Source organism: Callospermophilus lateralis, chromosome 3 (assembly GCF_048772815.1).
Source record: "Callospermophilus lateralis isolate mCalLat2 chromosome 3, mCalLat2.hap1, whole genome shotgun sequence".
NCBI lineage: Eukaryota > Metazoa > Chordata > Mammalia > Rodentia > Sciuridae > Callospermophilus > Callospermophilus lateralis.
In genome coordinates this window covers 41,575,627-41,599,355 of record NC_135307.1, presented here as the reverse complement: position 1 = coordinate 41,599,355, position 23,729 = coordinate 41,575,627, and the positions used below count along the sequence as shown (strand labels likewise).

General features: G+C 33.8%; 1 protein-coding gene across 3 annotated transcripts in view; it reads left to right on the top strand.

Annotated features, from left to right (window-relative positions):
* Prkd1 (protein kinase D1) overlaps positions 1–23,729 on the top strand; it is a 308,764-nt gene that overhangs the window by 219,894 nt on the left and 65,141 nt on the right. For 2 of the 3 annotated variants that reach the window (XM_076848193.2, XM_076848195.2), the window contains exons 3-5: positions 12,600–12,731; positions 14,098–14,258; positions 21,141–21,164. In XM_076848193.2, the coding sequence (XP_076704308.1) occupies positions 12,600–12,731; positions 14,098–14,258; positions 21,141–21,164 (317 nt within the window). The remainder of the gene's footprint in view (positions 1–12,599; positions 12,732–14,097; positions 14,259–21,140; positions 21,165–23,729) is intronic. The other variant, XM_076848194.2, reaches the window with a different exon arrangement.

Here is a 23,729-nt window from a genome sequence, read left to right as displayed (position 1 = left end):
AAATTTCTATCTAATGCTGGAAATTGTTCTCTGTTTTTAATATTTACTTTAATCCTTACCTATTATCATTTCAAATAATATTTTCTGATTTAAGATGATTACCATGTTAAATGTATGCAAATTATGTCATAACTGAAATGTTCATAGTTTATTAATTTAAATCTTCATATTTATTAAAGCCCATTATTTTTTTCAGACATACAATTAAATTCAGTTAAGTATTGAACTTGTAATAAGATTAACTCACCATTTGGATTGTAAGAATTTATCGAAATGTCCTCTTTATTCTCTACTACACACATAACACACTTCTTGATAGAAATTGAAATTTAAAATGTATTAACTTTCCAACTCTTCCGCTGTCCCCCCAAATAAAAGAACATTGTGCCAGAAACTTTAGGTGGAATTTCTGTGAAATGCTTAAGCAGAATCTATTCCACAACACATAAAATTAGGAACTCTTGTCCAATAAATTACCCAAACCTAACCGAATTTTAATACCAAAGTCTGAAAAAGACAATCTAAGAAAACCATGGATCATATCCACTATTGGAATGCTAAATGTTTTTGAGCACTAATTATTCACTTGATGCAGTGATAAAACTTTTACTGAGATGGAGTGATGCCAATAATTTGCCCTGAATCATCAAGGTAGTATTAAAATTGTATATAAATCCCCAAAATATCTGAATTCAGAATTGACATGAAATTAGTGCTATATTATTTTTTGCTTTATGAAAGTAAAACTCTTAAATAAAATTTTTGGAAAAAATAGGATCCACAGTCTTGTGAAAGAATAATACAAAATAACCTATTAATTTATTCTAGGTATAAAATTTTGTATTATTAATAAGTTAATTTTTATAATATGTCGTGAATTTTGTGATCATTCATAACTTCAACATTTATTTCAAACAAACATTAAAAATTAGAAATAAAAGTTCCTCTTTAAAAAATTTATTAGTGTATCACAAGTTATACATAATTTTGGGGCTCAATTTCACATAATTGTACAAACATGGAATTTAATTTTCTCTAATTCAGTCCCCAGTACTTCCCCTTTCCTTTCTCTCCTACCTCCTCTGTTCCCTTTCCTTTATTCTACTGATATTTCTTCTATTTATTTATAGTTATTTTTAATTAGTGATATATTTTAATTAATGAGATATATATATATATATATATATATATATATATATATATATATATGAATTTTTTAAAAAAGGGAAGAATAGAGGTACTTTGGATTAGACAGAGGGGAATGAGGTAGAGGAGGGGATATGAGGATAGGAAGGATAATAGAATTAATCAGATGTTATGACCCTATGTGCATATATGAATACACGATCAGTGTAACCCTATATCATGTACAACCAGAAGAATGAGAAGTTATACTCCATTATGTATGATGTGTCAAAATACATTCTGTTGTTATGTGTAACTAATTATAACCAATAAAAAATTAGAAGAAAATATTTTAAAAGTAAAAGTACCCTTTTAAAAATAATAGGGAATTAGCCAACTGATCAATAGCATCATGTTTAAATATATGAGACACAGACCGAAGTTAAGAAACATAATGAACTTCCTGTATTATTACTGTATTCAATTTTATTCAAAAAGTTTTTGGCAAATGAAATATCACCACAGAAAATGAAAATGAAGTAGCAATACTGGAAAAGAATAAGAAAAGTCAAACTTAATATGTTTGAAATATTACTTGGAATATGCATATGTAGGTTTGGATTCAGATTGATCCACGTTATTCTCCAGAACCTACCTGCTGTTTGTTGGTAGCCGTTTTGTCCACATTCAAAGCCTCAGTTCAATATTCTATAAAATGGGGATAATAATAGTACTTATTTTGTGAGTTTTGGGGGTTAAGTACAATAGATAATATTTTATTTTGCACTAAATCTGATTAAAATAAATGTTCAATAAATGTTAGCTTATGTTAGTAAGTGTAATAGTAATAAAACAGTCGTAAATGAAACTTAACTTAGATACTGATTTTTCTATACTTATTTACTATCTGCTACACCAGACCAGGATCCACTTTTCTTTGCTAAACTCTCTCCCTTGAGCAGTACCAGGTACTGCCACTCTCTGCAATCATGAAATTTGTTCTGTGTTCTCAAATGTGGTAGCCACTGGTCACATGTGGCATTTGAGAACTTGTAGGTAGTGTGATTGAGGGACTGAATTTTTAATTTCATTAAATCTAATAAACTTAAATGGTAACGAGCCACATGTGACTAGAAGACACCATATTAGAAATTAAACTCTAGAGGACTTCATGGTTCACCTGGCTTTCTGGTGTTAGCTGATGGTTCCCAAATTAACTCTCCAGCTCATACCCCACTTTAAATCCAAGCTTCATTGGGTATTCTGTGTATTCATTTTCCTGTGCCTCATCTACTCCTACAAATATCTTGGTTTTCTCAGTTGTACCCTGCGCTTAGCAAAGCCAAACCTACTCCTGAATTGGCCCCAGTGATGATTAAGGCAATCAAAAATTAACTGTGAAAGAGACTGTTTGCCTTTCCATATTTATTCTTTTCCACCTTCCTTATTGATACGATCTCCTGTTTTTTCCTGTCATGCTGCCTAGAACTAAGGAGGTCTCAGGATGATCCAGTGAAGGAACCTGAGTTCCCAGAGCAGCAATAAGCAGCATGGAGCTGCCTACCTCTTCATGAGAGAGGGTAACACATTTTTCTTGTTTATGCCACTGTGATATTTTTAAAAAAAGATATGAACCTAAACACACCCCAAGACCAACACAAAAAAATTATGAAAACATCAAGGATGTTTAAAAAGTTGAATAAGTGGAGGTCATACCAAGTAATCATCATCGTAATGTTTGGTTAATGTTTTCCATGTATCGTAAGTGCTAAATAAACTTGTGTTTGTCCTGGCAACAATAATACTTGTTGAATGAAAAACGTTTCTTTGAGAAATATAGAGAAATTCATTCATCCATTCATTAAATATCTATTGAGCACATGAAATACCAGGTAATGGGCCCTATTCAGAAGAATAAAACCCAAAACTTATAATAAACAGACAAACAAAAACTGTGAATTAAAATTCAGTACCTGGGTGTAGTTTTTCTCAACTTATGATCTGCTTGTTAATATTTAACAGAAGGTTAGCTAGGACAAACTTTCCCTTTATAAATAGTAATTTAAGAATTATTCTTAATAATGAAAGATAAGCAAAACATGAAATCACACTGTTGTAGTCCTGTAATATTTATACATAACTTTTAAACAAATGAACTCCAATGGATATGGACAGAATAAGCTACATAAGAAATGTGTATTGCAAATACTATTGTGTGTCATCAGTAAATAACATGAGGGTAGAAAAACATAAGAAAAATAAAGTATTAGCAATCATTTATTATGACAAAGTTTTTATATGCCAGTTTATTATAAATCTACCCATGCATATTTAAAAAATGTGTACCATATTGTGCCATAGTGGACTATTACAGTATGACATTTTCTCATTAAATGCTGTTGACAACTATCCTTTAATAATTATACCCATTTCAAATATAAGAAAAATGAGATCTTGCAGCTCATAAGTAGTAGGTGAAAATAGCAAGGGTGCCATGTTATCTGAATCTAAAAGTCATACACTACTATCCATTGTTTAAAAAGGAAATTGTTCTCAACAATAAAGTCCCCAGGTTTCAAATAACTTAGCCATCACAAAATTTAACTTTATGTGAATTATATTTCAGTAGACCTGACTAAAAAGCATAGACTCAGGTTTTTAATTAGTGAAGCTGCTATTCTAATGAACCGGAATAGACCATCTGAATCAGTCATCTTTGCTCATTGTAAAGATTGCAGGGAGTCCCTCAGTACTGGGTCCTCCTCACTGTGTCCCCGAGACACAGCAGGTAGCTGGTATGGAACTGGTTAACAATTGCTGAACTGTGGTGTCTTCAGAAGGGGGAACACCAAGCTGATGTCACAGCTTTAAAGAGTTTTGTTGTTCATGGCTCAAAACTAAATATCTGATTTTATAAAAGGTGCAGTGAGCCTTATGAAGCAAAGCATACAGAACCTCAGTCTGGCATCTCTACATGCAAATGTATTTGACAACAATGATGTTATTTGTCCCAAGAAACCCTGCTGCCCGCCAGAATATTTCTGTATAATACTGCACCTAGTCTTTGTCTACTAGCCTCTTATAAGAAGTCTAAAGAGTAATTTGTATGCTGGTGTTCCTCATGTAAATTAGATCATTATCCTTTTAAAGGTATAAAGTCTTCTGTACACGATGGAGCTTTCTAAGAAACAGATTTGACCTTTCTTTCCCTCTATTCAGGGTGCCTGCAGAGCTTGTACTCATTAACTAGAATTTGACTCCATGACATTTTTACTTAATTTTCTTTTTCCTCTACGTTGGACACATGGGGCCACCATTTACGTTCTTTCTTGACCTGAGATGCTCTCTAATCTCTTTCCAGCTGTGGCATTTGTCATTCAGTCACATCAGGATATGGTGACCCTTCTTTCTCCACTGCAATTCCCAACTGTTAATTGATTCATTTTAAGGAAGGAACTAGACACAGCCCTATAGACTGAGCTCCATTTAATTAGTGTTAACCAGAACACTAGATAGAAAAGCAATTTCCTTTGGAGAAGAAAGATACTCTTTATAGTTACTAGAGGGAACAAATGATCGTTTTGAAAACCCTTAGTTTTTAAGTGTCCTGGATTGGTAATAAACTTAAAGGCAGTATTCCCCTGTGTTAATATTGATGATCATGACAATAATTATTATAAATAATATTAATAAACAACTGGGATTAAATCTTAAGTCTTTCTGACTTCAAAGTCCATATTCTTCAACATTTTGCTAAGAACTTTGGATGATAGTTTCTCTTATAAGTCCAATTTTGTGTTCTCTTTTATGTTCTAATAGAGTAAGTTTCAATAGGCAAGCTTTTCCGGGAGGGAGATGGAGGCTCAGAGAGGTGAAGTCACTTATGCATAATCACCCATTTGCTATGACCAGGATTAGAGCCCAGGTCTGCTCTGGCACTGAGTCTATGCTTTTCATCTTTACCTACACCATACTGCCTTTCGAGTCAAAAGGCACCTGTGAGGACATCTCTGGAAAGCATTCCTAGAAGCCTTTTAAAATGTCATCTGAATTATGATTCAGATGAACTTTGCTTTTGAACTTGAAACACTGTATTTTCAGATTGTTAGGATTCAATGGCAAGTGGAAACTTATAACTTAGCTGAACAGCATGAGTTTTAAAGGCATGGCTTGCTTCATTCTGCATGAGCATTAACTGGTCACTTTAGTATGTGCATATATGCTCAGAGAAGTGGTGGTCTGCATCCTCCAGCAATCTATTCTGTCAGGTGTAAACAGATAAGCAAGGGGTGGCAGTATACTAATGCACCTCATGATAGAAGTGTGCCCAGAAAGCTATAGAACAGAGAAGAGGACAGTTTACCTCAAATGAGGGTGGGTATATCCCAGGGGTCTTCCCAGTGCCTGTGACACTGAGCTGAGGTATGGGATGTGTAGGAATTAGCTACACATGGGGTGCAAAACAGAAGCAAGGATTTGTGTGGAACTCAGGGTAGCACATGCCAGGAATGGTTGGAGCAAAAGGTATGCCAAGGAATTGTTTTTGGCCAGCCTCTCTGAATGGAGAGGGATGGCATAAAATAATTCCATTTTATACTTGTCTTCCTTTAGTTATGTAGAGTTCTGTTATGTCGCTATTTTAATTTTTTATTTTATTATTATTATTAAATAATAATTATCCATATTAACCCATTTACCCTAGAAATCTTTTCCTATAGTAGCCACAGAGTTTAGTTTCCTGAGAAAGAAAGAAAGAAATCTCTTATGTGTTAATTACAGCTCTCTGGTTACATAAGTAGATCCTAAACTACTTCTTGAATGGGGTTTTAGCCTTATGATAAAGCACTCCTACTATCCTGCATCTTGCCTCTGATTTAAGAAAGGAAGAAAGGAAGGAAGGAAGAGAGAGAAAGAGAAAGAAAGGAAGGAAGGGAGAAAAGGAATTTCTTTCTTTCTGAACAGGTATATTAACTTTCTTAATTTTCCTAATGGAACCCAGGCCTTGTCACCCGCATGCTTGGTCTCTAACATTGCATAGGGATCACTCCTTGAATGTTAGTGATTATGTTCTATATACCTGAAAACATTAAATATAATTAGCTTTCTGTGACCTGGAATATATAATTATTATAAATAAACCTGCTGTAACTACACTAAGTAAAAGAGGCTGTTATATGGTTCTTAGGCCATTGCACTTATGATGCCTGCTACATATCAGTCTGATGGATCTTTCTTATTTGATTTCTTCCATCACTTTGCAGATTTACAAACTTCTATTGTTTTCTAAGTAGTTTTCCATTCAGAAACTTGATAACTGTTCACTTTTTCCTTCTACTTTTAACATGGTTTGATTATCTAACATTTTTATCATTTGATAATTAGTATAGGATAAGAAACACAATTCTCCACTGTATTTTCCTTCAGGGTGCTAATTGTTACTAACTTGAATTATATTTTAGATGATATGTACCTCTGTAAATATTGTACTTTAAATTCATGTGTAGGATAGATTTCTGGGTTACCAATTCTGTCCTCCTAGTGATATCTTACCCCCCTCTCATCTTAATGACCACTATTTATTATTAAATATCATAATTTTATAGAATATTTTGATATTCAGTAGAGCTAACTCTCTTCCTTATTCTCCTACTAAACTTCTCCATTCTTACTAAAATACTTTTTATTCTTACAGAAGAATAGGACTGTTCATTCATCCCTTTTCATTTTCTTTCTGAGCATTCTTTTTTCTTCTTTTTAGTTTAAAAATGGTCTGTCTACCTTGTTAGAAAAAATAGAAAAGAAACTATTGGGCTTTTTCTGTCTCTGTTTGCATTGAGCCAGGCCTCTATCTTCCTAACTTTTTCTCAGCTGGAAGCCTTTCATTGTGTTGCAGCTTTTTCTGAGCCTGTGCCTTTCCCTTCTTTCTTCCAGGAGCCTTCCACCAGTGGGTCTCTGGCCAGGGCCATTTCTGTGCCTTCAGCCTGACTCCATGCTGCCCCTTCTCTGATGGGTATGCTCCCTTTCAGAAAATGAACCTGCTGAGAGGTCCTGGGGCACTTATATCTCTGTATCTGGGTACTACCCTGCTTTTTGCTTATTAGGATAACTTTTTACTATGTGATCAGTCTGGCTTGTGAGACCTTTTTTATTCCTCTTGGAGACTGACTATCTATCTGTCTGTCTGTCTGTCTATCTACCTATCTATTTTTCTTTCTATGTCTTTGGCCACACACTTATAATTTCCCAGAACTCTCTGAGCTGTCTGACCAACATATTTAAAGACATTTTGTGTTTTTTCTCTTGACTGCTATGATCCCTGGGTTGATATATTCACAGTCCCTCCAAGTTCCCACCAATGTACCTCACTAATGTTTTTCTGGAAAAATGTTCAGTCAAACATCTGGAGATTCTGTTCATTGTTTCTCCAACCATCTCTGAAAGGTACTGTTGCAAGTATTTCAACAAGAGTCCATTAAACGTTCTTGTTGTTGGAAAGCTATGGGGTCTTCCCAACTCTAGATTTTTAAAGGTATAACAAAAATCAGAAATATAAGTTAATTTGAACAATGGTTGCATGAAGGGAAAATATGATACAGGGTGGCCTAGAGAGACTGTGACTAGTGCAGGAAAATAGTACCAGCCTCCTGGTGTAGGTATGTGTATTCAGTAATTAGGAGGACTTGTAGATGTGTGCATACTTAATCCTATAAGCATGTCATATACCTGGGCTCTGATCACATGGAGTTGATCACATGCCTCTTGGACAGTGTGAGGCACTCTTGCTGACTCTCCTGATGGTGTACCAAAGGTGAGGTATCAAGAAGCCATAAAAATTATAAAGAAACATTTAAACAATCCTATAAATAATCCATAACAAAATAAAATGAGACTATTTAAAGATGGTTCCTCTTTATCCCTTTGTCCACTTTCAAAACACCTTTCACCCTTTGAGATTCTGTACAGTAAGTACCCCACCTCAATAAAGTGTTCCCTAACAGACCCCCACCCACTCAGCCACCTTTCTGCTGCTGTTTCCATTCTGCATTTTATATTATTATTGATGGGACTGTCATTTTCATTTTGACTTTCAACCCTCAACAGCACATTCCTTAGTCACTATTCTCTTCCCAACATATGCTGCATTACCTAGTATATCTTCATAGATTAAGTAAACATGGTACAAATTACCTCTATGCTTGCAGTTATTAGGACTTGTTGGCCTACATGAGTTGACTTAGAAAGACAAGAAAATGCCTTTGAGGCTGGGTTTTAGATCTATGAGTGTAGTTGGAAGTTACAGAAGAATAGGTGCCTTATATAAATAACTTCTTGGTAACTTTTGATATTCACAAATGCAATAAACTGATTATGAATGTCATTTTACTAGTGAGAGCTCTTATGCAATAGCAAATGATTTGTGTTGAGGTCTTTGTGTGAATGCAGATGAACCATAGTAGGCTAAAGCAGATGTGGACTTTTATCCACAGAATATCTTAAAACATTGCGTATGTGAATTTGTGTGGGAAGACTGGTTTCTGAAAGGTACTTTCAGTATTCTAGTTTCTATGGCAAAACAAATATTCCCTCAACAAGGTTTCAGAGCTTTAAAAAACTTCAAAATATTTTGCTTTGGGCCAGATTTACCAGTTCAAGGTGGCAACCCTGGTTATGCTGTGGACATAGAGTGCCAACTGGCTATAAAGTGTGTATTAACTTTCGTTTTTGTAAAAAATTAATTCCAAGTTGATTAGAGGGGAGGGGTATAAATGTGGAATCTAGCAGGATGCATATTTTAAGAATTTATCTTGAACTGAAATAATTTCTTTCCATACCTTATTTTGTGGGGTCTCTCATTTTCTCAACACCCAGAATTTTTAACATCTCTGATGTAAGGACACATGGTACAATAGGCAATGTGTTATATTAACTGAAATGTTTGTAAAAATATTTCCAAGATATCCATAAAATAAAGTCACACCTTATAATCCATAATGTTTTAATGGTCAAATAAATGCAACCATTTGAGTCACAGTAGTTTAGAAGAGTGTGTGACTCCGATGTCAGGACTGGCAGAGTCCAGATTCTGTTTCCCAGCATGATGACTTAATTTCTGCATTTCATTTTTCTCTTCTGTAAAACTGGGGTGATGATATCTACCTCCTAGATTGCTTGTGGAGAATTGAATGGGGTGATGCTCACAGAAGCGTCTTTCTGTTACACCAGTCCCACTTGTTATTGCCAGAAAGAGTTAATGTTTCTCTCAAACTGGCCAAATGGCCAGTGAAAAGAAGTAAATTACTGAAAATCTTGGAATATCTGGTGTTATTTTATTTTATTATGCAAATAATTTTGACCTCCAGAGAATATTTATTTTGTTTTGGAAGCCTCATTTCTTCTGTACTGCTAACAAGTTTACTCCATTTTGTGCAACAATTTATAATGTACCTTAAAAGAACTACTGATTATATTAGGGTTTTGGGCTCAATTACCTGTTTCAAATGCTCAGTGACTAAGGAAAGCATGTCATTTTCTCCTCTCCTGCACACTGGAGTATAACAATAGGCTGTGAATAGAGCAAATCAAAGAGACACAAATACCAGTATAAGAGGCCCATTGTGTTTAGTTTGTTGCCCTGTCATATGGTTTTAATTTAGGTTGGCTGATTGATTATGACAGACTGACAGATAGCACATTGTTCCCTTCTTGGAATCTCTAAGACACTTTAATATTCCTATTCTTATCTGTCCATTTTGATTCCCTAACTTAAATGAAATGGAATTACAGCATTCACTTTGTTTTCCTGTGCTAAGTGATTATCTCTGAAGTGCAATTTTGTGATTAGGCAAGACGGCATGCATATACTCAGCTAATGCTGATTTCCCCCAGGGTGCAGAACAGGTAAATTCATAATGAATGGATGTTGTGCTTTGATTTCAAATGGATGTAAAACCTCACCACACTTGGTAGTTTTATTTTAAAAAATGTATTTAATTATTCTAAAATTAACAGGAGAATATTAAAATTGAACTTTAGAAACATGGCATTTAAACATAAGTCAAGGGTGCTAACTGCTTATGAATGTTAATCCCCTTCAAAAAAAGAAAAAAACAAATTTACCTGACAGAAATTGGAGGGGGGGTGTCATTGAAAATCTTCAGATTAATTATTTATATTCTTCCTGATTAATTCCAAAAATGTTGGAATGCAGCATGGTATTTGTATTGTCACATTCTAGTGTTCCTTATTTTGAAAACTACAATAATTATTCAACTAATTACTGTCATAGTATTGTCATAGTTGTTTGGTCCTGAGGGGTGATTTTGAGGGTGAGGGGAGAAGTTAGGAGATAATGGTTAGCACAAACTGTTAAATTTTCCTTGATATTTTAAGAACGGATTTTGTATATGTGTTTGAAGGACCAGTTTTAAAGAGAATTTAGCCTTCCATAAATTACACAAATTTTGACGTAACCACCCAAGTAGATAATTGACCAAACCACACCTGTTCTGCTGATTTTCTTAGAATAAGCATTATTTATAATACTATTAATCTAGAAGTTGGAAATATAATATGCAATTTCCCAAGCTTATTTCAATTGAGGAGGAAGAGAAAGGAAAGTAGAATTGTTTTTTGCCCAATAATTCTCTTGGAATAAAATTGTAAATGAAGTGCACTTGGTTCTGTTATAACATTAGTGGAAGTTTCAGCTTTGGGGCCTAGAGAAGTTATGGTCAGCCCAAATCTTCTCGTTTTATGTATGAGAAGTTGAGGCTCTTGATGATGAAGTACAGTGTCACTCATGCAGTAGCAATGTTTCATCTATCTCTTCTACTGCCGGTGGGCACTCTGCACACCACACTGTGCAGCCCCAGTATCAGGCTTCTGCATGCAAATTGGTCCAGAAAGATCCACACCTATCCCTTAGAACTATGAGAGGAAGGGCTGCTCTTTCACTTTCAATTCTTTATACTTTTCTATTTGAACAACCATGAAAAGCATAAGCCACTTCTATAATATAATAAATATATTATGTAGGAAAGTATAAATTTAACAAATAGGTTTCAGTGTTCTATTTAAATACCAGAGGGAATATGGAACAATATGAAATAACAAAAAGTGCCTAAAGGCTTGAAGGTAGGTTACTGAGTATATTTCGCAGAGTGGCCCACAGTTTATCAGTACGTGTATTAAATCCCTCTGTTTGGCATGCGGATAAAGAAGCTGCAAGGTTTCTTATAGATAGGTCATGAGTTTAATGCTTGGCTTTATTGTCCAAGAATTCAAACAGCTCTATCCCTCTAAAAAGAGGCTGTTCAGATTTCTTATGTCTCCCGATTGTCCCTGCCCTCTAATTACCCTCTTCATGGTTCTACTCAAATACATTATTTTCAGATGTGTCTGAATCCAGTTCATCAGCCCTTTCTTATTCATATTTCTGAACACTTTTCTTAGTCATTTGGAGAGAGAAAAAACAAAATATTTTCAACTATCAGGTCTTTGTAAATCGGGTTGACTCATCTTTCCAGTTATTCTTTCTCCTGGCATTTTAACTATTTTCAAAGTAGCCTGAAAATTTGTCAAACAGCAAGAGGAGACGAGAGAAGTTGCTGTGCCACCACCTGTAAAATTGTGGGTGGAAAGAATAAAATCAAATGGCTGAAATTAGAAATTAACTACTCTACCTTTGCCTAGTGTTGTGTTCATACTTGGCATTCTTATGACCTTGTGTTGGGAACTGCCCTATTAATCATTACTAGAGGCAGATTGTCTTTAAGTGCAAGGATATATTTGATTGCACCAATCATCAAATATAAACAATTAATGCAAAAATTGTTGAGTGTGTGGAAGCACCCCAACTAGCATTCAGTGAACACTAAATAAACACTATAAGTAAATCCCACAATCCTAGGACAACCATGAGCCCCTAAATACCTCCTATGCCACACGACTTTTCTTAGCCAAAGAGCAGACTTTGTCCTTGTCTGGTGGTTCTCTCCAGCTGATGGCTGGACATCAGGGAGTGGTGGAGTCAGTCCAGGGATGGACAGCAAGGTGGCCAGTCTCACTAAGGTCCTTGGAGCAAATCTCTTCAATGTGGCAGGACTAGCAATTTAAATACAGTTCCAAGTTGGTGGTGTAAGTTGGTGATTGGTTACACCCAGTGAAAGTCAGTGTTCATTGGTTATGTCCAGTGAGGTGATGTAATTGCAAGTGGGCTTGTTCTTTGCGTTTGTCCATGGAGCTGTGCTCCCTACCAATTGCAACCAGTGATTGGTAAGCATGCTTATGGCTAGTGCCCCTTATAGCTCTTTATCAGTTGCAAGCAGACATGACTAAGAATTCAATGGTTGCTATTCTGTATAGCCAGCAACTTAATGAGTCCCAGCATATTTATGGCAGATGCTCCTTACACATTGCATAATTATTATTTGCGGGCCCATTCAATTTCTTTTTCAATGTTACTGTTTCTACAGCTTCCGCCACCTTTGAAGACTTTCAGATTCGTCCCCATGCTCTCTTTGTTCATTCATACAGAGCTCCAGCCTTCTGTGATCACTGCGGAGAAATGCTGTGGGGGCTGGTGCGTCAAGGCCTTAAATGTGAAGGTAATTTGTTTTCTTTCCCCACCAAGTTGAATACATGCTAGAGCTGTCTTCTTAGGCTGTGCCCTCTACAATAGTGTCTTCTGTCCCTCAGAAGTGTTCTCCAAATATTTTGGGGGTGAATGAAGTCTGTTTTGTTCATTTTTTTAAAAAAAATATCCTGTCTTTAATATACCTGGCCTAATCTGGGAACATCTTTCCCTCTGTATGGTGTGGAAATATTTCTTCCCTATGTTTTATTGGGTCTTTTAGCAACAGACTAAAATAAAATTTTCATGTTAAGGAAGCCAGAAATTGGAATAGCAAACAGTGAAATGAGCAGAGATTCAGAAGTTTAACCAAACTGTGCAAGGTCACCCTGCTATCAAATTGGATAGATTGGAACTAAAATCGGAGTTCTTATACCAGTGCTTAGTTTTATTGTACTCTGTGGAAAGAACTTCTTGAACTACACAGTTCAGAGTAACTGGATACCATGATAACATCTTAATACCTTAACCACTCATCCTCTGTTTCCTGTGGATTGGGGAGGATAGAGCTTTTTGAACCTTGGCCAATATGACCAAGGCTTTGAGATTTTACATAAAAATAAATGCTCCACAACTATTTAAATTTTGTCTGTGAGGAGGGCAGTTCAGACAGTGATCTAGAAGAAACTCTATCCAAAGTGTATTTTGTGAAAAATTGTCTGCCTGCTGTGTGATACGTGGAAAATTCTGAGTCATGGATGCCAGCTGCATGGGGAATATGAATAGAAGAAATATTGAAAGGAAAGTGATACTTCCCTTAGTGGGAAAATATGCTTCCAATTATCAATCACCCACCATGTGGAAACCAGCATGTGAAGCATTTTACATATTTTCTTAATAATTCTACAAGGCAGTTATTATTATCTCCATTTCACAGACAGTGAAATTGAGGTGAAGTAATTCGTTCAAGGTCAGATAGAAAAAAGCAAGTTATAGAACTAAAGTGCAAATCATTGTAGTCCCCAAATTATAATATATTGTGATTAATTTTCCCTCTGTGTGTCCACCCGCATTTGAACTTGGGGCAGGCAGCTAAAAGGGACTGAGATAATCAACTCTCAGTATTGATGCTGGATTTCTCAATGTTCAGATTCATTATATTGCAAAACATTAAAAAATGATAAGCAGAGGAGTTGCTGATATTGTCCAATAAAATCAGAATTCACAGTCCATTCACAAATTGGGGAGAAAAATCAGGAGTCTCAGAAGAAAATCTGAATTTCTAAATAACATTAAGAAAAACAGAAGCTGCGCTATTTTGATAAATTTCTAATTTACAACTAATGGAACAGCTTTTAATTTATAGTTGAACAAAAGCTATTTTTATTTTTTCTTTCCAGGATGTGGTCTGAATTACCATAAGAGATGTGCATTTAAAATTCCCAACAATTGCAGTGGTGTGAGGCGGAGAAGGCTCTCAAATGTTTCCCTCACTGGGCTCAGCACCATCCGCACATCCTCTGCTGAGCTCTCTACCAGTGCCCCTGATGAGCCCCTTCTGGTATGTCCTCCTGTTTATCCATTTCCCCATTTACACAAGAAATCTGTGGGACATTGTGATAACAGTGTCAATTCAAGACAGTGTGCTGGGAGGGAGGACACAGCCAGGGTGTTAATGGCTCTGTTTCTTCAGGGCCTGTGCTGTAGATTGGTCAATGCTTCATGAAATAGCCAACAGCTTGGAGTTTGCTTTTATCTGAGTTTAGTGAAATTATAAAATATGTGAGGTTTCATCATGGTCATAGGGCCAGAGCAGCATGAACTAATGTGCTAATGTTGCAAAACATACTTTGTCAAAATTTGGAAACCAGAGATGAAAGATGTTCTTCTCTATAGATTATTCATTTGTGGCATAGCTGAATGTTAATTTCGGGAGAAAATTTGAAATTTGCTTTTATGAAAACATTAAAGTCTTATTGCTTGACGTTACTAGTATTTATGTGAGTTTAAACAGACACTGATTGACAAATTTTCTGAAAAAATAGTACTTAATAGTTTATATATTTCTATTAGCTCTAAAATATCTTAGGGATATAGCTTAAGTATTCTTTTTTTTTTAATTTGTTTTAATTAGTTACACATGACAGTACAATGACCTTGATATATCATACATTTGAATCAGATGGGATATAATTTAAGAAAGTTAAATTTAGATTTTCTAGGCATTCAAAACAAAATAAAATTTTTGATAATTACATTGATTATTTAAAACAAAACACATTATTCTGAAATGAGGTAATGGTTTGAGGCTTTAAATTTCCCAAATTTACTTCCCCTGTCCTCCAATGGCTATTACAAGAACTTATTAAAATTGTCAAAATCAGAGAGAAAAAATTACTAAAACATGTAGTTTAGCTTAAGTCTCTCTTGAAGTTAAGAGAGGGAATAAATTTTGAAGACATCTATAAGAAATTGTATGAATTGCTTCATTGTGTGGAAAATATTTTATTCTGATCCTTATATTACTTATATTTTATTGTAGAACAAACTAGATATTTTTAAATGAATGCTTATTTTTGTCCAGAGAAAAACTACATATCCTTGGGCTTTGTTGGTGGAAGCCTCACATACTTTTGACCCTTCTTTAAGTGAACCTATTCTGGGAAGATGGGTATCAAATCCCACCAATAGTCAGAAAAATATATTTTTGTAGTTTTTCAGAATGTATGTTTCTGGTTATATATTATTCTATAAATTTTTGTTAATTGGAAGAAATAATATCCTGTCTAAAAGAATTATATCAAAATTTATTTTTCATAATAACTGTCATTTTACCTTCCCAGATCAGAAGTTCTCTGAGTTTGAATTTTGCAAGTGATGATTTTGCAATTTCCAGCAGTTAATTTTGCTTTTAAATTTAGTCCTAGAGAGTTATAATGTATAAGATAGACATTTTAAAACAAGTTAATGAAACAAAATTGAAAACTAATTATGTCTTTTTTTTTCAATTTTACCAAGAAATTTTTTAAAAATTAAAACCTTATGAGAAATTTGAAGCTCTAGTCTTCATTATCAGAATAGATTAAAATCTAGATAATTAATGCTAAGTATCATTTCCTTTTATCCTATCTCAGTTATACAGTATATAAGCCTATACACATGCATATATACACATTTATATATACACGTGTGCTTGTGTATGTATACATGTACTTCAGACATCACATGTCTGTAATTTAGGTTTTATAGGTGTAAATTGACTAATAATCAAATCAAAATGTATAAGTATAAATATATAATTTATATGTAAATGTAATTTAGGTTATGTAACTATCATCTTTAAGACAAATTTTTGTATCTTCAAATTAAATTATCTAATTGCTTTATTTAACCAAATTAAATAATTATTTAATTATTTGAATTACTTGATTACAAGCTGTATTTTACATAAAATGTTGAAATTCATTAGTGTTTCACTGATGAATGAAAAAAATTTTGAAATAGAATGCTTAAAATATAGTTTTAAAAATCAGATTTTAACCATTTTGTCAAATGCTTGTAAAGTTGTGATAAAATGAGATTTTTTATGATGTGAGGAATTGCTGAGGCTATGATACTTTGAAAAAGTATCATAAGCTTTCATAAGCTTGTATAAAATGTCCTTTATGTAAACTTTAAATGAGAAAATGCTCTTGGAAATGTTTGGGATACTCTTGACATATTGACTCTTAAGCTAATGTTTTACATGCATCAAAGCCTTTTGGGCCCTAGGGAATGTCTAAGTGTCTTTTTTATGCAATTTCCAAGAAAGTAGGAAACACTAAGTGTGACACCTATTTTCCTATTACCTTTGTTCCCATTATTTCTTGAGTACTTTCTGTAGGGACAAAACCACCCTGCTATCTATCCAGGCATGCTTGGAGTGCAATGAATATGTCCTGATTTCAGCCCTAATGAAGATATAAGTGGCCACTAACTATAGTCTAAAAGTTTTTATAGTGCATGTCTGGTAAGAGGTAATATTATGGCAACAAAAGTAAAATCTTTGACTCTCTATATACTAAATAATATATTCATTTCTGAAAAAGATGATGACTTATTTGAAGATTAGTATTTCTCATTAATTCTGGTAGGCCATCAATTGTTTAAGACTGATAAGTGTGTAAATTCTTTCTCAAATATAAGAAATGAAATTTTCTGACATAATTGTCTATATTGACTATAAAACCTATTTTACATATGGAGTAAGACATTGCTGTTTTATTAATTTATCCAATTTTGGCACATACATTGAATCTCAGATTTCTATAATGCTAACATAGAAAAACTATAACATAGATCATATGACAAGCTTTATCTGTCATCAACTTTAGCAGTAAACTGTATCCTTTATGGAAACCATAAAGCAATCCATCTTCTAAGGAAATCCAAAATTTAGTCAATTTATCATATAATAGCTCTTTGGGAATGTAATTCTTTTTGTAAAAATCACCAGTATTAGAAGGAAACAAAAGAAAATCTCAATACATCCTTAAGGAAGATATACTAATATATTGTACCTTTATTTTTAGGTATACTTATCAAGATTGTATAAATTTTATGAATGGGACATCTGTAGAAGTAGGGATTAAATGATCCTATCATTTCTCTTTGCTTTAGCCATCTTTTAATTTTTACTTCCATAATTCCTATAATATTTAAAAAGAGTGAAAACCAATTGAGAATAAGCTTTTGAGACTTAATGTTAGGCAAAATGTTCAGAACCTGATGCAGAACTTTTGCCCCTAGTATAAAGGAAAATCGTATATCACATCCTTTGTCCCAACAGTAACAATTATAAAATCTGAATAAAATATGACAGGACAGAACAAAAAACTATTAAAAGGAAAGTAAGAACAACCAAAGCAATCAGGATTTGATGGACCAGTCACAGAAAAGCCAACATACAGGGCAGCCTCGCACAATGAATTATCCAGCTTTAACTGTCAATAGTGCTGTTGTAGAACACAATTGGAGGATTGCCAAACATAAAGCCACACTAAGACAAGGTAGTATGACATAAAGTTCCAGTATAAAGTGCTGAGTCAATGTGGTATTACATAGGGACAAAATAATTAACCAGTGAAATAGAATCCAGAACCTGCATGCACATTCTGGCCCACTGATTTATACCTGGGGTAGAACTGCTATTAGATGAGGATGGTCTTTTCAACAAATATTTAGGACCAATTAGATTTGTACATGGAAAATATGAATGTTTATGCCTACTTTATAGTATAAATAAAGTCAATTCTAGATTGAAAACTTCTAGGAAACAATAGGAGAATAAATCAAGAAGTTAGAAATATCCTTTTTAACAGGATTAAATATCTGAAAACAAAGGAAAAAGTTTAATTTGGTATCATTAAAATTAAGAATTAATTTAATCAAAATACTATTAGGAGACTATAAAAGCAAATATAGTATTTCTCATGCTGTACTTGCTCATTTCCAGAGTGTATAAAGAACATTTACAAAAAAGTTGCAAGGCAGCCTATCCCATTGAAAATGTAGGAAAATACTTCAACAGCACTTTACAGGGGAAAATAGATAATAAATATAAAAATGTGATTGACATCATTAGTTATTGAGAACTTAAAGTTAAGTCTATAATGAAATCGGATCACACCAGAATATCTAACATTGAAAAAAACAATAACAAGTATTGGTAAAGATGCAGAGCAACTGAAATTTACACAGAGTACTCGTGAGAATGTAAATGGTCTCAACAACTTTGGAAAACTGGCTGGAAGTTTTCTTCTTAAGCTGTACATTAGCATACCATGTGACTCAGCAGTTCCACCTGTAGGCACATATATTCAAGAGAAATGTCATAGACAGATGCACAGAAAGACATGTCACAAACATGGTTTTAACATCTTTGTTCATAATAGCTAAAAACTGGAAACAAATTGGTGTAGTCATAAGATGGAATATATGGATGATAGAGCAGTGAAATTAATGAATTAGTGATTCACCCAACTGCATGGATGAATATCACAAAATAATATTTAAAGAAAGGAGTCACACACAAATGAGTACATACTTAGGAATTCAATGGATGAGATTCAAACCACACAAAACTAATTAATGTTGAAACACATCAGATTATGGTTCCTCTTAGGGAGTGACAACTGGGAGGTTTCAGAAGTGAGCCATCTAGGAGGCTAGAATTATGCTCCATCTTGATCTAGGAAGAGGTTACAAGGGTGTGTATATGTGCAAAACCTCATCAAGCTTTATGCTTAGCACTTTATATATTTTAAATGAAATATACCTCAACAATATTATTTTACAATAATAATACCACTGGTTATCCAAATAGCAAATTATAAAGTCATTGGGGTTCTCCATGGCAGGCAGGTCATGTGAACAAAGAATGAAATGTCACATCAGAAAAACTAATTAAGTTCTGAGAGTCCTTTCAGTGAATTAAAAGAAAATGGAGTTCTAAAACTGATATTATTCAGTAATCAGGAATGAAGTCTTTCAGTGCCAAATTAAAAGTAATGTGCAACAGCTTTCTGGAATATGTAGACTTTACATTGTTTTCCACAGTAGTTTTCACCACAGATGTAACACTTTAATTCATATGATTTTTCTTGAAGGAAAAAACAAAACAAAAATAGAACATAATATTACAGCTACCTACTAGTGGAATAGGTGGCTCTCTTTTCCTTGATGATCTATGGACATCTGTGGTGATTCTAATTTGGTAGCCAGATAAAAAGAGGATTGTTTATTTGTATGTATGTATGTATGTATAAATAAATAAATAAATAACAGTCCCATAAAACATTCTGGAAACAAACAAATCTTAATCAAGTGAGATTGGGAAATGCCTCTTGGTCAGTCAGCTAGTGTACACTACTGCAGTTATTGAGCATAGTTGAAGGAAGTATGTGAATTGGCATAATCTAAGCTGGCTTGCAGTTATGAAATCAGTGTTCCTACGCTGACTCAAGTATTGAATCCTTGTGGCTCATAAAATCTATGAATATCTTGTGGTAAAAAATGAACTTTGGGAAATGATAATTTAGAGAAACCAATGAATTATTGAATATTACATAGTCCATTGTCACCCACAATGAGCTAAATAGCTCTTAGCTGAAGGTGAATTCTGACAAAAACCCAGAGTAAATAGGACTTCAGGGATACCCACTGGTGGAAAATCCTGAGTTTTGTATACTAGATATGTAAATATCAAGGATACTCTTTGTTTTGGAAATTGAGAAACTGGATTGATTTCTGTCCTGTAAGAATACCTATGTTTTAAATTTTTCTCAAAGGTCAAGTTTGGGTCTGTATTCAAATCTTTAGTTTTTGCCTTTGAGTTCTGCATATGCTTTCTGTCAATTAAAAAACATTTGCAAATAGTAGTGGATAACAATTAACTTCGGCAGAACCTCACTCTAAATATACACAACTCTCAAAGTCTTAACAAAATGGGTTAGCTGTAGATTACAAATAAGTACATAGGGATTCAGAAAACAAATAATAAAGTTTTTCTGAATGCACAGTAATTTACTCAACACTGGAAAAATCACTGATTGCAAAACATTATGCATTTTTTTAAAGAAAAAGAATCAACCATATTTTAGTTTTGATTTGGTTTCTGTTATCAGATAGAGCTGCTGAAAAAGTTTGAGAAAACAAAGATAAAAAAGGAATATATTCAATATAAATCACCATGTAAGTGCTGTCTACTTATTCAAGCTTTGTCTCCTACTTTCCATTGGTACTCTTTCTCCTCTTGAAAAACATTCTGAGTAATCTTTTACCTTTGGATTACATTTCAACTTTGAATGAAATCAGACAGGAAACAAGAACTCTAAAATGAGCAGACAATACACTGTAGACATATTTATCTTAACTAAAACTCTTACTACTGGACTTCCCAAACCACTAACTGATAATGATTATTCATCAGCTTATTCTTGCCTGCAGGCAGATAACAACTATGTCACATTTGATTACTTTGATGACCTTTTTCTTTCTTTTCCCATTGAGAGGATGGATTATTGTGCAGAAAACCTAATCTTTCACTTAAAGGTCAAAAATGCTTCATTCTGAATATAATTTATTTTGAAGAAGGTGTAAGAACCATCTTTCATCACTGAGACCATATCAAGTCTTTTTTTTTAACCTCTACCAGCTCACAACAGCAGTGCTTTTGCAATTAATGAGTCAGTATCAATAGTTTCTTTTAAACTTTAAAAATACTTTTCAACTTAGATGCTGTGTGGACACAACGAGTGTGTAGTATAATGTTTTGCTTTTCCTTGAAAATTCACCTATATCAAACATTATTGAATAGTATGCATTGCTTTCTTTCAATAACATTGTTTTCCTGTCTTTCTCTCCCTTTATTCTGCACCTTTGCTCTAACAACTTCATGTTTAAGTCTCCTGTGAGTCCTGGCTTTGAGGTATGTATTAAGCTACCTGGCACTAGGAATATGCATCACACTCTTATCAAATTAACATTAAAATATTATATTGATGTCTGCATTGACTCAATGAGAATAATGTGGTCAGAGTTTAGCTCAGAATTCAACCCATTGAACTCTAGAACACCATAGGTTTTGTTTTTTTTGTCTTTGCTTGTATTCTTTAACTTTGCATTTTCCTCAGGAAAAGAAAGAGCAATGCAGTCATTGGAGTAATAGAATTAAGTTTTTTTAGGTCAAATTTTGCTCTCCCATTACGTAACTACATATCATGCATGAATGTCTTTTCTGTGAAAATGAACAAATGAGAATAAAGCAGAATACAGTAAACTTTCACGATATCAACTGAAACTCATGCATTTTGGAACTGTGTCCTGATCCCAGGTACCACAGAACCATGCAAGTCGGGATACTATCCCCAAATGCGTGAGGGTCTTGGTTGGCACAGTGAGAGGAGAAACAAGGACTGTCTGACGATCAGTATAACTGCGAGTTACGGTTTCTAATTTAGTTTCTTTTGAAAGAAAGGATATTCTAGTTCTTATGTATTGTGATGATCTATTAACTATTCTTGTGCAAGTAGAAATATGAAGCTCCTAATCCAAAAAGAAATTAAACATGAAAAAGACACAAATTGATTTCAAAAATATTTTAACTGCTTCCCTTTCCAGAAAAGGAAGCTGAACTTTTATCTCTCTTAAGCAATTAGTAACTTAAATGTTGAGGAAAGGCATTTAGGTTAACTATTAAAGCAGAGCCCATAACACTGTTCTTCCCTGATGACTTTTTTTGATCAGTTAGCTGGTAAATGTCCATTCCTTATTTTAGTATTTGTGGCCAATTGAGGGTTGACATACTGTTGCTTTCCCTTAAGAAAATATAAATTTCAAATACTGTTACTAGTGCCCATTCTTAGATGGTCTTATTATGGTAATTCTAACAGAACACGTTCTGGTTTAAATAAAACTGATGATTCATTTATAATTTCTAAGCTAAGAAATTTTTCTCAATAATATCAAATTCCTATTCTGGAAAAATTATCCTTATTTAAAAGGTGCCCCACTTAGATAATTCCAGTGAGAAAACTAGGTAAGTGTAATTTTTTAATATTCTTGTAAGTTTGTTTTTTATAGTGGTTCCCAAACATATTTTTCAATGTAAATTCGTATCTTTCCCATTAAATATTCCTTTGGACATGGAGCTAAAGAAGGACAGGAACCATTTTTCACTTCCTTCTCCTTTTCCTACTTTGCAATCCAAAACAGACTGTGAAAAGTAGAAATAAAGAGTAGTCTCATTTTCTTTGGAAGTTATACAAGATAAAAGCAGCCAGGCCTGCATAGCATTGCTCCTGTTGAAGTTTAAGATGCATTTTCTATATAGGTTATTTTTCTTGAACTTCATTTATATCTAATTTTTCAAGAAGATAACAATTTTAATAAATGTCTTCAAGGACAATGATGCGTAAGGTTTAACCAAATTTCCTTCGGGGGAAATACTTTAGAGATACTTGTGTAAATATCAGGATTGTTATACAAGCCTGGCCATTGCTCCATGATCAGCATGTCCTAGTCAGTAAACCCTTCTAACTCTGTAAACCCATGATGCAGAAGTAGTCAAAAACAGATAAGTTATTTATTCACTGGGAGCTTGCATAGATAATCTATCAAGAAATCAGTTTAGCTTGTCTTTGTGAAAGCTTCCTAATATGATATCACAATGATATACATTAGTTTACTTAATCATTTTTTCCTATTGCTTAGATTGTTTCCATTTAAAAAAAATTAAATGCTGCTGAAATAAGTATACTCATTGTATTTTTGCATATTTGTGAAAGTATTAAAAGTTTTCATTAAGAATTTGTTGATGGGAGCTAAGGGTGAAGCTCAGAAGTAGAGCACTTGCTAGCATGTGCAAGGCCCTGGCTTTGACCCCAGCACCACATAAAAATAAATAAAATAAGGATATTGCATCTAACTACAGCTAAAAATAAATATTAAAAAAAGAATTTTTTGAGCGACTTGGTGGGTTATATTATTCAAAGCTAAATGGGTTGTATACCTTGTTGATAAATAATTCTTCAAAAAGTTGTAGAAGTTTTACATTTGTAACTCTGCTGGCAGGAGTGCAAGAAGAGTTTCCATTTCCCTGTACTCTTCCCAACCACTGGTTTTACCAATAGTTTAAAAGATCCTTTTTTCTCAAGAAAATATCATTCTTCCCTGTCTTCAGATGTTTTAAAATGTCCTTCAGGATCCATCTACTGATATAACTTTGAGGTTTCAGGGCTCTACAGAGAACTTATTTTTAGTACAGTTCAGTGCTTCTAACCTGCTTATTTCTAACATTCACAATATTACACAGATTGTTAGGATATGAATTGAACTGTTCATTCTACATGCTTTCCTTATGTCTACTAGTTCATATAATCACTTTTTACATCCTTTTGTTTTTGTGAGATTTAGACAACATGAACTTTAACTTTTTATGTCAGGATATATATTTTGTAAATAATAATTTGCCATGAACTGTTATTTCTATAAA